The sequence below is a fragment of the Prenolepis imparis genome, unplaced genomic scaffold, assembly GCF_030444845.1.
Source record: "Prenolepis imparis isolate NDT839.2.m4 unplaced genomic scaffold, iyPreImpa1.0 SCAF_3, whole genome shotgun sequence".
Classification (NCBI taxonomy): domain Eukaryota; kingdom Metazoa; phylum Arthropoda; class Insecta; order Hymenoptera; family Formicidae; genus Prenolepis; species Prenolepis imparis.
In genome coordinates this window covers 22,669,912-22,686,139 of record NW_028141161.1, presented here as the reverse complement: position 1 = coordinate 22,686,139, position 16,228 = coordinate 22,669,912, and the positions used below count along the sequence as shown (strand labels likewise).

Below are 16,228 nucleotides of genomic sequence, written 5' to 3'. Positions count from 1 at the left end.
ATGTGACATAATCATTTTATATACATGTATATTTATTAATCATTCGCATTACGAGCAGCGCCAATCATCCATATGCGTGGTAATTGATGCTAATTAGCTATCTCGAGATCATACGAGCTATCCCGGCAGAGAAGCCCCGATCCGGGTAATACATTATTTATCGCGAAAGTAGTACATGAAACGAACAGCGTCATCAAACGAGATATTGAACGTTTCGCCAGAAGGAGCGAGAGTGACAATGATCTCTGCTAATGCGTATTTGATTAATCTCAGATCTGCAGATAGGCAATACTCCTTCTCATAATGTGCTTTCGAGCAATTTATCTATCGTATAATCTCACTTTGTGAATAATGTTCAATGTCAAGAACTATATAGATGAAAATGACTTGAAGAATGGACAGTTTTTTTAAGATTTAAATTCTTAAACATTTTTTTTATGAATATCTTTTTTTATCGCAACAAATATAATAGTTTATACAACTTAATTCAAAACATTACGGTGATGTCAATTTTATATGGGAGAATATTTAGGATTTTAAAAAATGTACAAAATAATGAAACTCTTATGTATGTGTGTATGTATGAAGAGAGATAAAAGTGTTGACGGGAAAAATGGAATCGAATGAAAAAAAGCTGGACATTAGAAGAATGTGACATATTTCTACTAGCTGAAGAAAGAATCTATACCGTTGTATTTCTACAATAAATAAGGAAATAAGGAAATAGCATACCATACGAGAAATTGTCCGCTAATAGTCTTATTAGCGGGTGTGAAATGTGTATGTACAATGGACGCACGCGTGTCTCAAGAAAGGGAGAAAACGCTTGGTCGAGCCACGTGGAGAATAGGAGGTAGATAGGTAGGTAGGTAGATAGGTAGGTAGGTAGGTAGGTAGGTAGGTAGGTAGGTAGGTAGGTAGGTAGGTAGGTAGGTAGGTAGGTAGGTAGGTAGGTAGGTAGGTAGGTAGGTAGAGTATGACGCGAATGAACGCAGGAAGAGCACGACGACGACGTGCAAGAAGGAGGACGACGAAAGAGTACGAAAGGAGGTGGAGGTGCGGGTCGGTATAAAAGGGTCGCGTCGAGACCGCCTCGTCTGTTTTAACACTCTCACCGAGCCGCTCGGTGGATCGATCCGGGTGGAAGAAACCGGGACGTTGTACATACATATACACGCGTGTCATTGTCGATCGTCGATCGTCTACCTCGAGAGGACGTAGAAAAGGAGAGTACAAAGAGAGAGAGAAAGAAAAAGACAGAGAGGTGAGTCTCCGAAGGATATCCGGATATTCAGCGAAGTGGAGAACAAAGTGCCCAACCATCCCCGTCGTACCGGAAATCTTCGTTCTGGTAACCGGACTTACGAACGACCTTGACCGACTCCGCGTTACCTTCCCTCCCCTGGTCCCCTCTTCCTTCGCCCCCTTTCTTCCCGTTCTGTCCGGTTGAATCGAAGGAACGATCTCTTCCTGATGAGGGTTGAGTGATACCATGTGTGCAACGCTAAGTATATACAGTGGGGTAGCTTCGTGTGAAGATATACTCGCGTCTGAAGGACTCGCTGTGTGAATTTTGTTCCCCGTCGTGTCGTCGCGACGTCCTTCTTCATTCCGATTTGTCGCGAACTCGTTACTTCCGGGTACCGATGCCGTTGCTTCTTGGATCGCGAGATCGTACCGAGTTAGTGTGAAAGCACAACATAAGTATAGTTCCAGATTTTTACCTTTTGAACGCGCGAAAGGTAACGGAACCATTTTTTACAGGGAACAAACTTGTTTATATATAAATATCTTTTCGATAAGAGATCATAAAGCGAAAAGGTGTTTTAATATTATTAATTTTAATATTATTATCATTTAATTATCAGTTAGTGTTACTTTTGCTGAGAAAAATAAATTGCTATTTCATTTGTCTTTTCTCTCGTATTGATTTCATGTATAAATTTTGATGTATTAATTTGTTTTCAAGATAGTTTCATGTTTCTCAAGTTAATAATCACATTAATTTTAGAAATTATTTTAATCAAGTCTTCTGTTTAATTTTATTACATTAAAATTTTAAAAGTTTAGCAAACTCAAATTGTTCGGATAAATATTCGGAAATATAAAAATTTTATGGTTTTATTGCTCATTTATATGGAAAGTGTTTTCTAAAATTCCCATTTGACTCGGATTTGACTTTTCATCGACATCCTCGTCAACATCTTTCGTAAACTTAATAAAAGAAAATTTATTATTCTTGATAAATAAAGTAAGTTTTGAGAAAAATGTGTGCTGGAATTTCGAATGTAAGGTCAATGAGAATCATTTGTGTACATAATCAAGGATTCTTACGGTACAATGAAGTTGCCTGAGATCATCTTACGTGAGAAGCATTCGTGAATAATTTGTCGATCGCGATAACGGAAACTCGCAAACATTATTGCACTTAATATATGTGTTAATATGATAAAACTATCTCTCTCGCATCTTTTAATAAATAAAAAAAATTTGAACAAAAAATTGAATAAGTTCGCAATTTCTAATTTCTTCTTTTCCTATATAAAATACAAAGATAATAATTATTCGAAGCAAATCTTGCAAATTATGTAGATCCTGTAAATTACGAGGATTTCCATATTTTCTATAGAGTACAGTGATATAAAAATGCGGTAAAGATAAAAAAATGCTAAAGAAAACAAAATATCAATTGTTGCTGGTGTTTAGAAATTGAAAATTGAGTTTGAGTAAGAATACTTTGTTGAGAGATACAAATTTAAATTATAATTAAATTAACATCAATCTTGTCAAGAACAAAAGCTCGCGTAAAAAAAATTATTCCACAATTAGTTTGTACATAAGAGAGAAAACAAATTTAATTCGCGTACGCATTTTATTACTGTCACGTAGTGCGTGTATAGGAAAACTGGAGAATTGATATCATGGGTAGAACTCTCACAAAGTGGATGATCTCTTATTACCGACTTTCTGTAACGAATCTCAGTCATATCGTAAAAGGATTTACATTAATTTTCGATCGACATCATTTTTTTTAACGTCATTATATCGATTTCTCGTGCAAATCCGACATTTGAGTAAAATATTTGTATCTTGTTTCAGCTTTCTCCTCGTAGAAATTCGATCGTTAAACGGTCAGAGAGACGATATTCGAGGATATTCATCAAGTAGAGTATATCGTCGTACTTGTAACGCGATTCTCCTTGAAATAAAACGCCTAGTTTATTGCCGCGCGACTCGTAAATTTCATTTCGCGATCGTGCTCCGAAAGCCGAAAGCGTACGCACGGGAATGCGAACGCTGTACAAGTACAAGTAGCTCTAGATCGTCGGTCGATCACCGGTCACGACATAGAACGGAACAAAAAGTGTCTCCCGAGAAAAAGGCGCGATTCCTTACGGTTAACTCGTAGTCTGCTATTTACTGTATCGCGTGTTTGTCGTGTCCCGACGCGAATAAGGCCCTAACTGCGTGAATATGTAAATTATATACACTTACGGATCGTCTCATTAACACCCTCCCCCTTCCCTCTGTCATTTTATCGATGATGATGGATTATACGCGAAACATCCCAAGTCAATCGTGTTTCCCTTGATTCTTAGAGATATCTCGATCAATTATATTTATTACATCTATTTAATAAATGAAAGGATTATTACGAACAGGATTTATTATAATCTAATACCGTTACTTAAAAAAAAAGTTTGCTAATTAATATTTAATACAAAAAGAGAATTGAATTTCCTAACGCAATTACAAACATTTATTTTTGAATTTGTGACAAGTGTTCCAAAATCCCTGACTTTGTAAAAGCGTCCAATTTGCATTTTAAATTGTTGATTCTTGAGAGGCAGGATTTTTTCTTCTTAAGATTGCGATGCGATACAAGTACTTCATCTTGTCATATATGATACAATTATATTATAATTGTTTGTTTATTCTATTATTGCACAGAGCCATGAGACTAGCGGCAGTGCTGACGTTGCTGTGCTGTCTGGCGATAGGGTCACTCGCCTCACCGGTACCAGAGATCACTGACAGCAAAGTGTCGACTCAGAACCTCGTTGCAACCGGCAGGCAAGCCGTTCCAGCTGCCCCAGCTGCCCCAGTTGACGATGACGATGACGACGATGACGATGACGACGACGACGTCGATCTAGATATCACCGGCGACGACGATGACGATGACGATGACGACGACGACGACGACGACGACGATGACGACGACGACGATGGCGATTACTTGGAGCGTTTCATCGAAGATATACTTGGAGGTGAGAGGAATCTAACTTTTGACCTCTTGCGTGGAGTGATTTTTCTCTTATCGAGAATTTTCACGAGAAACGAAGAGAATGATGCGTGACGAGTCAGAAAAAAAAAGAATTAGTGCATAAATTTGCTTCTTATAATTGTTATACATTTATTAATAGCTTTTAACTCGAGCCTCTTCTATTGAACGACGAATTATTTGTAAACTGTAACACGTTCCACTGAGTACTCTGACAATGAATCGATTTCCTCGCTCTCTTCGATTTGTGTCTCGTGCGTTGCATCAAGTTCTTTTCTGTCGAATCCAACAATAGAGAATCTTGCAAACTGACACACACCGTTATGCAAACACGAACACTTCATGTGTTACCTGAGAATCTCTCTTTCCATTTCTTTCTCTCTCGTTCTCTTCTCCTCTCTCATATACCCCTCTCTCATAACGGTATAGGGTATACTTTGACTCGTCCAAATTAACATAAATCGACAGCGATCTTGGTTCGGAAAAAAAATTTCTACGCGCTACTTCTTCACATTGACCTGAATACCGAAGGATAATCCGAGGCTGCCTCTTCCGAGGAAACGCTGTTAAATTTATAAATCCATAAACTTGTAGGAGGATGTGTTGTATGTACATACATGTTGTAACCGGTGTGCCTTGCAATGTATACGGGTTATAATATTTTAGCGACATTGTACTGTATTTATATCGCTTGATTTTGAATTCAGAACGCACTCGGCAGTGTTGATGCAGTCGTGTTTACGCGATTGGAACCAGTTTTAATAGATAAACCAGTTCAAATAGAGATACACATATTTGAAGCAGAAGTAGCTTCGAGTCGTCTGTCGAGTCGCTTCAGTTCATTTCTTCATGATATTCCCTCTTGTGTTCTATTCATTTTCTTTCTTTATGCTCGTTTCTTCTATGATTTTCGCATATCTTTATTACTGTTGAATTTCTATAATTTCCATCAAAATCAATCTGCGCGAAGAAGAATCTCAATTATAAAATTGAGATTTATTTTTAATTCCGTCGAAAAAAATGTTTGGGCTAATTTACTTATAATTAGAGGAAAATTTCACTTCGGTAACATAATAATCAATTATATTATGTCGCGTTAACGATAACATTGCTAAAAAAACGTATCGTCCATCATTAAATTACAGGAGAGGACGATGATGACGACGACGACGACGAACCCGCTTCGTCAGCCGGAGTTGCCCCAGTTGCACTAGCTCCAGCAGCCCCCGTCAATACACCCCAAGTACCGCTCGCCGTGGCGGCTGATTTGAGCCAAGAGGCTGCCGAGGATGCCGCGGCAGCGGGTGAGGCGGCTGGCGACGATTCCGGCAGCTACGAGGACGAGGAAGGCGAGGCCGAGGGCCAAGCCGCGTCCAACGTGCACGAGTCCACCCTCGAAGCTGCCGAATCCATCTCGAATCCGGTGTCGGTGAACGCCATCGCGGTCCCAGCCGCGCCTGCTGCTCCGACCTCGAGCGAGGAGGACGACGACGACGACGACGACGATGACGACGACGACGTGGATCTGGATATCACGGAGGACGACGACGACGACGATGATAGCGACGAGGACGACGATGACGATGATGACGACGACGACGAAGTGGATGAGATCGCAGATATCGCCGGCGCTAGGCACGCACGTGAGTTTAAGGGCAAGAAGGCCAAGAAATATAACGTCAAGCACGCCCGCAAATCGCGCAAATCGCCCGCGCGATCGTCCCACTCTTCCTCTTCTTCTTCTTCTTCTTCCTCTTCCGCGTTTAACCGTGTTTAAATTTGACAATGAGTCGACTTACAATAGCGCGAGTGCAACGTTATTCCCCGACCTTGTGCGTTCTCTTCATCGACGATGATGACGACGAAGAGAAACGTCGTCGTTTCCCTCTCGCACGAAGGTCTCTTCTCGCGAGGAGAGGCGTTGCACACCGATGATTATTGATTCCGTCGAGCGTCTGAGATTTCGGAATTGTCGATTTCGCGAAATCTAATTGAAGAGCCGCGACTACGCCCGATCGCGACGTTCATTCGTGGAGCGAAATTTTTATTTTACCTCCATATTTTGTTTTTTTTTTATTTTAAAAAATTGAAACTCTATAAATATAGCGAGATTTGTCGAAAGAAAATTGTGTGTAAGTAAAATAAAAGTCGGATATTCTTATAATTTATGAAAGAGTATGCTTATAAAGATATCAAGCTTGCCATTCTCAAATTATTTCTTACGTATATATGTATATAATTAGACTTGAGAATATATATATTCTTATATATATCTCGTGTAGTGATAAAATAATCATCAACACATATCAATTTTTTAGAGATTATTACAAGTTCTAAATTAGTTTAAGTCGACCGTTGAGAAAGTTATCATTTACTCAACATTTATAAAATTGAAGTAATTTTCCATTAAGTTAATTTTATTAGTGGATATATATTTATATTAATTTATTCATGCTTAATTTATTCATAATTTATGCGTATAATTCTTCGATGACCATACAGCTGGGAGTAAAATCTCGCTATGAATTTTTTCCACTATATCGATATGATAATTTCTCGATCGGGCGATAGAATCGGGCCTTCTTTTCGAGAAATTACTCGATGACGGAAAATAAACCGCGCTAATAAAGTCCCGCAAGCAGAGAAGCTGATTTTCTGCTACTTTATACAATTTCGCGCGATCAATTATTTTACCTTAATTTATCTAGTGTTAATTATTTATATATTTGTATTTATTAACGGCAATACCTCTATTTAAAGTCGCATCGCACCATAGACTGACGCATCTGCTCTCTTTTTGTAGGTTTTTATTCCTTTTTTTCTAGCTTATATCTATCTTGTCTGTCTTGTCTTGTAGAGTTCTCTTGGCGGGGCTTGCGCTATTCCCATCACAAAACTCTATAAACGTGTAGTGCACGGAGAGTATACAAATAGTTAGATTTCCCCTAACATACTTTGATATTTTAGTCCGTATCATCGATTTTTCTGATCAATTCAAAATAATAGCAGTCGTGCCACGATCGTCGAAAGCTTCATAAGAATGATAAATATGTACCGGGCTGCGCAAATGTTCCAAAAACGTAAATATGTCTGATTACACTTCTTAAACACATTTTAAAGCATCAACCATCTATCAATTTTCTTTTAAAAGCATCTAAAAAACCTTGCAATTTTTTTAGATGTTCTTCAAGAATTTTGTAGGAATTTTTTTAAATTTGTTAGATGTTCTGCAAGAATTCTTTAGACATCTGAAAACATGCTCAATTTTTTAAATATCCTTCAGATATTTAAAATGCATCCTAATTTTTCAAATGTTTTTTAGATGGCTTTTAGACATTTCTAGAAACTATTCAAAAGCTCCAATTCTTTGGACGTCTCGCGTTGCTTGGTATAACATTGAAATGCTTTGGCTTGGTGATTTCACGTCACGTATTCCTCCCTTTTTCCGCGATCTTATTTACTGTTAATATCGGACGAGTGATCGCTCAGAAATAAGTAAAAAGCAAAGATAAAGAAAAGGATGCGTGTGCATGAGAGAGAGAAAAAAAGAACTCGAAATCAAAAGATATTATTTAGTTTCATTTATAGGGTCAAGCGACACCGAAATCGCCTACGTCGGAAACCATCGGACAAGAGACTAATTCTGTTTCTGTCTTCTTGAATTAGCAATAGGACGGTTCATTTGGCAGTGATGATGACATCTTAAATCTTTCATGTATAATTCATTATTCTTTTTTTTTTTATAAATATACAGCTAGTGAATGCATGATAAAAATACACGTATGATATAATTTTAAAAAATTAATTCGCCAAACTCTTAATTTCTCTATTTCATAAAATTTCTACTTATTAAAAAGTTGTCCATCACTTGCCAAATTAAACGTAATCGATGACGGTGTCGATTGTTCTCTGCGAGCGCGCGCGGCCGAATCGAGAGAGTTTTCTTACGACATTTCTAGACTTGTACAGAGACATTGTCCGTTCTGGATTGTGCAAAATATAAATAATTTATTATTTTTACAAAATATATTCTGTGTACCGTCTATTTATTTCATTCACCATTGGATCCAGTCGCATCGAAAGTGTCAGCGTGTTTGTATGTCCAGATACACTTGTGTGATACGCGTAATCCAGGAGGATAAGTTCTCTCTGTTTTTCTTTCCTTTAATACTTTAATTTTGAAGCGAAATCGCGCGAATTTTTCTTTCAAAGCTGGAAATTGAGATGAATTTGGTTCGATTGATTATCGATGCCGCGGAAATATTTCGACGATTAAGCGAGCGAATAAAATATAGAGATTGTTTTCGCGGCATCGAAATCTCTTCTTCGTGACGTGACGTGACGTGCACGTGACCCGTCTGATTATTTCAATGCATTCGATAGAGAGCATACAAGAGTGCTTCTTTTTGTCCCAACTTCGACCCTACTTGCTTTTTTTCGCTTCAGCTGTATCGCCTATTATTTAGTAATTTAGTAAATAATCGCGTGTTTTGGTGGATGGTCTCGAAGGACGATCGACTGCAACAACGTGTACCTGGACAGTAACACGTGTACCTGGACAGTTATCCTTCCGTTTGCCCTTTATCCATATTTCTAAATCCCAAAAGAGACATGAAATTTGTACAGTTAACTAATAGTTGACAAGAGAATTATAAAATTAGTAGATGATAAGTAGATACTCTAAACAAAAAAAGAAAAGTTTGATAGTGTTCATATTTATCATAAATATCTTTTTTTTTTATTAAAACGCTATTTTTTCTGTAGATATTCTTTCTATTATTCGTAGTTTGATCTGTCTATGGATTCTATTTTAAATAGCTTGGCTTTATTTGATCTTATATTATTTTCATATAACTGTAATAAGATTACTAAAGATACAAGTCTATAATAGTTCAACTGTCATTCATTTATACTTTAGACATATCTAAAGTTAGACGTCATTCAAATAGCTTAAAAATCGATGAAGGAAATATTGAAAAAAGATGTATCGTTTAGAGATTTCTAAAAGAAATAATATCTGAAAAATTTTAATGTCGATTTCAATCGTTGATTCACGGGTAAAGCTTGAGACGAAGAAGTGGCGAGATCAAGTGGGCCCCTAAGGGACACTTTATTAAGGACTTTGATAACCGATCAAACGAGTCGCCGCCATCAGCTTACAAAAACGGGAATTTTTAATCACGCGTCCAATTAACTTTCTACATGAGAGCGCCGGGTTAAATCCAACAAAGGTGCGACCGCGTTAAAATTTTTTCCCGGCTTTCACCGGTAGTAGCTGATCGAAAAAGAAACGAGGCCACCGACCCAGAGAACGCGCTAAGCGATATATACTGAAGAGCCTCCTCCTCGACCCTGACCCACAGCTCATAAGTTATGAAGTTGATGTCCTTCAGTTTCCGTCACGCCTAAACCGTGATTTAATATATCGTCGCTATTAATGTTTCTGTTGCGTGTATACACTTGTATCTTCGATGACTGACCCGGTTCAGTCCTCAAAAGTGAGATACCTATCGAGAACGGAAATCTGTTCATCTCCCAAGTAAAATTAATAACATGTTGAGTAATCTATTCTTAAAGTATTTCATTTTAATATAAAGTATGATGTCTTATTGGATAATTGTTGTAGATACTTAAAGTTTGAGTTAATAATTTCTATTTCGGACAGTTAATTAAAAATAGTAAAATTGTTACTCGAATGTATCATTAATTCGATTTTGTGAAAAACGTGGAAAACGTGTGCACGATATTATTGAAAAGAGTCGGAAAAAATTAAAGATCTAAATAAATCTGTGCTTGCATGCAAGAAATATTAACTTATTCGATAGATATAACAAAACGATGAATATAGTAAATATAATTCTATTTTCAGAATGTTTTTTTTTGTGGTTCCATACAATTCATATATTTTATAATAAGTATTTTTTTTTATTGTATCTCATCAAGTATATCCGTTTGATTTGATCAGATATTTAATTAAAGCTTTAATGAATACATTTAAAAAATTTGAAGAGATAAAACATGGAGACTGGAAGTGCATGTGCGAGACATTTGATCGCTTTACGTTATTTCCGTTTTAACAAATCTGCTTCTTGCGGACCGTTTCGGTCAGTCGCGTTGGACGAACGTTTCTTTGTAAAATGCACGCGAAAGACTTAAGAGTACAAATAGTAGACTGGTATCGTGCACGCGCATTATCAAGAGACCGATCAGGCCCCGATGGGCATTCAACGTCTTCGTGCCATGCCAGAACCAGAAGTAGACGGCCTTGTCCGTGGCATAAAATTTTCATGCGCTGCGTTCGAAAGAAAGTGTGCTTACATGCTGCAGGTGCAACGACCGGCAGGGGGAGAGTTTTTAGGTGAACATCTCCACACGAGAGATTGTGAATGCGCGCGTGCGGCTAGATGGGTCTGTAGGTAGGTGAATAGCGAGTAAGGAGGTCGTGACCCAGATCGGGGACCAGTTTGGCCGCGCCGAAGGATTCCGATATACCGTTATCATTGTCGCTGCTTTAAGTAGGCTCCTCCTCGATCGGCAACCATCAACTTCCTTCCATGGTAGCCGATGGCAGTACGGGGGAGGGGGGGAGAGGAATGCGTTTCCCTTCATTAAAGCTTAGACAGAGAAAGAGAAATAGTCACGGAAGGCGGCATGTCCCACCCTGGTCGATGACCCGGACGAAACGAAATAACTTCACGAAAAGGGCTTTCAAGGTCGTATTCCCAAAGAGCTGCTATCTCTTTCTCTTTATCTTACAATTAATATTGTCTTCAATCGAAAATTTTCGATAAATTGTGAGTCGATCGGACGATTTCATGACTTTGAAGATTCTTTCACTTGTAAGCTGATGGCTTTCGGGGAAAAATAAAAATTGCCAAGCGAAAATATAGGGCGATGATAAAATTATACAAATTTTAGTGTGATGTATACGTGTATAAAATTAATTTAAGATTAATTGTAACATTTATAAAATAATTAAAATTGTATAATACACAGAATTTACATAGCTCTCTGTTACTGCCACCGAAAAAAGCTGGTGCAAAAATTTTGACTGGAATCTGAAATACTTACATTAATTATTTTAAATTGTCATACTATCATATCAGTTGATAGTTGATGTAGACAGTGTAAACTAATGGTTCAACGACTAATAGATATTTTTCTTTTAAGATAAAAATACTCGGCCAAATCACTCATTTTTGCTAAAAGAAACTTTGTCTCTAGGAATTATATTGTTTACGCGAAACGATTAATATTTCAGAATATTAAATGTTAAAAATAGCACTTCTGTATATATTTTTTTCGCGAATGTCCAGGAAAATAGAAACTACAAGATACTGACGCAATTCTCTTATGATCAATTTAGGTGGCGTGGAATCCGAACCAAGCGCTCACGTGCCGGCGATTTACGTGGCAAAATACAATCGTTTCGTCGACCAAATTCTCGGCAAGATCAACAACATTTTGCGCGCCAATTACGAGCCAGTGACTGTGAAGCTATCGAGTTCAAATTCGGGCTCCAAGTCAAACAAGAACAAGAACAAGGGCAAAAGGAAAAATAACAAGAAGAATGGTACCAAGAAGAGCGCTTCAAGGCCGATCGACGCGTCCGCCATCACTGAGAAAAGCGTTAATGAAAACAACAACGTCGAGGTATCGTCTCCACGATCACTCTCTTCCCAACAACTTGAATAATTTTAATTGCTAAAACAAGAGACCAATGTTGAATATTAAAAAAACTAGAGCAGAATGTCAATTTTTTTGGAATAATAATTCTAAAACAGAAGTTAATTCGAGAAGGAATATGTGATATATTCGTCGATAACTTCATCATGAGAGTTAAACGGGAATTCAAGAATATCTTATTTAAACACATCTTCAATAAATATGTATATGTTTGCGTTTGCAGAAAGTAATGCAGACTACTGAACCCGCCGTAACGGAAACAGCAGCCGTGACGGAAAAGGAAACGATCGCGTCTCTCGCGCTGGAATCTTCTACCGAAGCCAACGTAAGATCCAGACGTACGTCAGCTAGCAGCAATAATGCTAGCAAGACTCGCAAACGAACGAAGAACAAGACGAAGAATAAGAAAGGAACCACAGCGACTACAGGAAGCAGCAACAAGAACAAAGTAATTAAAAAAATCTATAGATACTCGCGGATGTTTCAGACGAAATTTTCATTATCGGAATCTGTATCTAAATTCGAACGGGGTTTCTAACGTGAATCTAACGCGATCGTTTTCAGACCAAGACCAAGAGCAGCAGACCGAAAGCGAGAGCCACTCTGTACGGATTGGCGTCCCTGCAGAGAACGGGCGACGTGTCGGTGAACATGATGAGCGATCACACGACCATCAAGACTAGGTTCAGCCTGGGACCGCTCGTGCTGAAAGTCGAGAAGGAGTTCGGTCGAGCCGCGAAGAAGGAGCTGAGGAGCGCGACCGCCACCACGGCCGAGATGTCCGGCAAGCTGAGTCTGCGCGTGTTACACGGCGGCGCGGCCACGCTGCACTCTATTCGGGTTTTGCAACCTAAACAGGTACGTGTCGATCGGGATAGCGGGGAATAGAAGACAGAAAAATGCGCGAAACAGTTATAGCGACGCGAGAATCTTTGCGGAATTCCGATGAATAAGCAAATAGAGATGAACGAATTTCTTTCTATCAGAATTCCTTTCTATGATTGTTAATTTTAACGGTGTCGTTATTTTTTATGCAGAATTGCTATTTTTTTGTATTAGGTTACATTCCCTGATAAACTCCATGTATAGTGTCGTTCAAAAAATTGTACAAGATGTTAATAAGAAACTTGAAATATTTGGTACATTGATTGTTAACGTCTTGATAAAATCATCCTAATGAAAATATATAAATACTACTTTCCTTAATATTTTTAGTTTATCGCTATAAAAAGAATAATTGTTCAAATATTTTATACACATATACACACACGTATGTGACCTAAGAAGAGAACTTTAGTTTCTTAGAAATTTGGTTTTATCAAACCCTGGATATTATGTACATGTCACACAGTCAATATATTATAAATAAAATTGAAAATATTTATCATATTTAAATTCAATTCACGTAAATCAGCTTGAAATATAAAAAAATCAACATAATATATGTATTATTACAAAGTATTGAAAGTATAGTAGCACCTAGCGGCTATCTTTTCTGTATATTTCATGAAAAAAAGGCTGTATTTAATATTAAATTAAATGTTTCTTCAGGTTCGAGTGGAAAGCCAGGACGATCACGATAGAACGCGGGAATTCGTATGGAAGAGATCGTCGCATATCGCACATTTGGTGTCGCAGAAACTTTCTTCGGCCACCAGGTCGATGCTTCGACCACCGCCTGGCGCGCCTGCCGCTTAAAAGCTACATCTACTCTTTGGTCCAACTGAAACTGCCAATATTCGCCATGTATCACGAAGATCGAACGCAACGTGCGATACGCACGATTGCTGCCTACGTTAATTTTTAATGGTACACACACCGTTGATTATCGAATCGCGAAAATTACTACGTCGTTTGACTTTGACGAATGTATAATACAACTAAATTCGCATTGAACGACGCGCCTCTTCCCTCGCTCGCGAAATAACGCGAAACGAGAAGCAACGTATACGAGAGAAAGTAACGATGAAGAAGTATACGTAAGAGGTGTCCCACTTCCACACTGTTATTTTCAAATAATTGATTAACAATAAATAATAATAATTTATTAATAATTAAAATAATTTGTCTGGTCAATCCGAGAGGTGATTTTTTCTCGCAAAAGAAGCACTTAAGGCTCCTGGCTCCTTTCCGACCATGTCGAAATCGTGACGTCAGAGGCGAGAAAACACACGCTAAAATTTCTTAGATGCCATTTCGAAATAAAAAAATATTTCGATGAAACAGCACTTTAGATGGCTTTAGCACACTCTTAAAAAACGCCGAAAACTATCCTTTCCCCTTTATAATCAATCAACAGCTGTAAAATGTAATATTATGAAACCCAGTCCGTCTGGTCTTTGCACATGCGCAGTCATTCCGCATGTCAAAATCTGATATCTCGATCATTTTACAGCTGTTGATTGATTATAAAGGGAAAAGGATAGTTTTCGGGGGTTTTTAAGAGTGTGCTAAAGCCATCTGAAGTGCTGTTTAATCGAAATATCTTTTCATTAGAAAATGGCATCTAAGAATTTTCAGCGTGTGCTTTCTCGCCTCTGACGTCACAATCCAATATGGCCGCGGTGAGCACCCAGGAGCCTTAAAATTTTTCAAGCAAATAAAATAAAGTTTCTCGCTTTAGACTTAAATTCCAGCAAGTGTAAACTAGATGATAAATGTATATTTTCTGATCCATTTCAAATGAGCTTTATTTCAGTGGAGTCTTAATTTGAGGCTGAAGGATGCTTAAATATACAATAGAAGAGGGGCACCTTATATATACATATATTATATGGGTTTCATGTTGGACCAATTTCGGGCGATTGTACTTTATTTATTATTTATTATTTATTTATTTGTCGTATAGCTTGTAATTTGCCTTCAGAAAGTCTGATATATGTACTAGGAATGTGGTTAAATATTGAAATATGTAGGCGCAAGCCATTATATGAATTAGGTCGTTTTGTGTTTGGACAAATGCAAACTGAAACCACCTCTGTTGCCAGAATCTTAGAATACAGAATATATATACGAATAATGTGCTATATTTATTATTTTATTCTTCAATGCCCACATTCTCTATTTATTAAAAGAAATTTAAATTATGTAACTTTAAAAAATAATACAATATAAAAATATTAATAATATAATCTCTATTTCATTAGCAAATTTTTAAATAATGTGCATTTGAATATTTGGTAACTTTAATTAATAAAATCATTATTCTAAAGATTTGTACTCTCAGAACAATTCTCTTTTGTTTTGTAGGGTATATTTATATTTATACTTTTGTTACAAAAGAGTTTTCAAATCTTTTGTGAATTTTTCGATTTGCGCCAGGTTTTCAGAAATAGCTTTATATAAAATTCGAACACGTTATAATTTATTTACACATATTATATATTAATGAGCTCTAAAATGTATCTAATTGTTTAATTATGCCCACGCAAAACGAGCTTCAAAATTACAGAAGTATATTGTTTGAAACATTTAGTTAGCACATAATCGATTAAGGAATCGTGTTTTGCAGCAAAATCTATCCAAAGTGCATTCATTTCCATTTCCATTTCCTGTTTTTTCAATCCGCTAGACAGAAATTAACGAATTGCTCAAAATACGAAAAAAATATATTCGAACCTAAGCGTGAAAGAAATAATTTTATCAGCCTAAATATTGAAAAAATCATTATATTTTAATTATTTATATTTTAACTGCCATTCATAATTGCTTATTGTTGCTTGCTTATTCGAAATGAAAATCTTCTTGTGAGGATATCTGCTTCGATAAACAGTCGTCATCTCGGTACTCTTAATCAACACGGAAGTTACTTAATCGTCAGGATGAATAATTATTTAATTGTTCGTAGAAAAATGATCGCGTTTGGCATCTTTTAATTTTTTAATATATTTGTCGCATTTAGGGAGATAATAAAGTCAAAGTCTATTGTTCGCTTTGAGTCTCGCCAGGTGAATAATAACAAGGTCACTGTGTATAAGCAGTATGCAAAATTTGACGTCTATACTTACAGCGTGCTATTGTTTACAATAGCAGTCGCTTTATTGCGCAACGCGTCGAATTGTGTTTCGAAAAACATTGCAGCTCGTACGATCTGTCGCGCGTTTTAATAATTAGCCATTATAATTTCACTCGCTTAGAAATATCACATGGTATGTCAGAGTAAAATTATTATTATGTATTTAAAAATTTTTCCATCATTAATAGAATTAATTGTTGCATACACAAGACGAATATATTACGAATTGAGCGAAAGATCGT

General features: G+C 37.1%; 1 protein-coding gene across 1 annotated transcript; it reads left to right on the top strand.

Moving 5' to 3' along the window:
• The first annotated feature begins 1,111 nt into the window (after nt 1–1,111).
• Nucleotides 1,112–15,038, top strand: LOC145934006 (uncharacterized). The gene is made up of 7 exons (XM_083034142.1): nt 1,112–1,264; nt 3,952–4,271; nt 5,431–5,928; nt 11,652–11,938; nt 12,195–12,419; nt 12,536–12,829; nt 13,523–15,038. The coding sequence occupies exons 2-7, from the start codon at nt 3,956–3,958 to the stop codon at nt 13,667–13,669; spliced, it is 1,767 nt and encodes a 588-aa protein (XP_082890268.1). The 5' UTR covers nt 1,112–1,264; nt 3,952–3,955; the 3' UTR covers nt 13,670–15,038.
• Nucleotides 15,039–16,228: the final 1,190 nt, after the last annotated feature.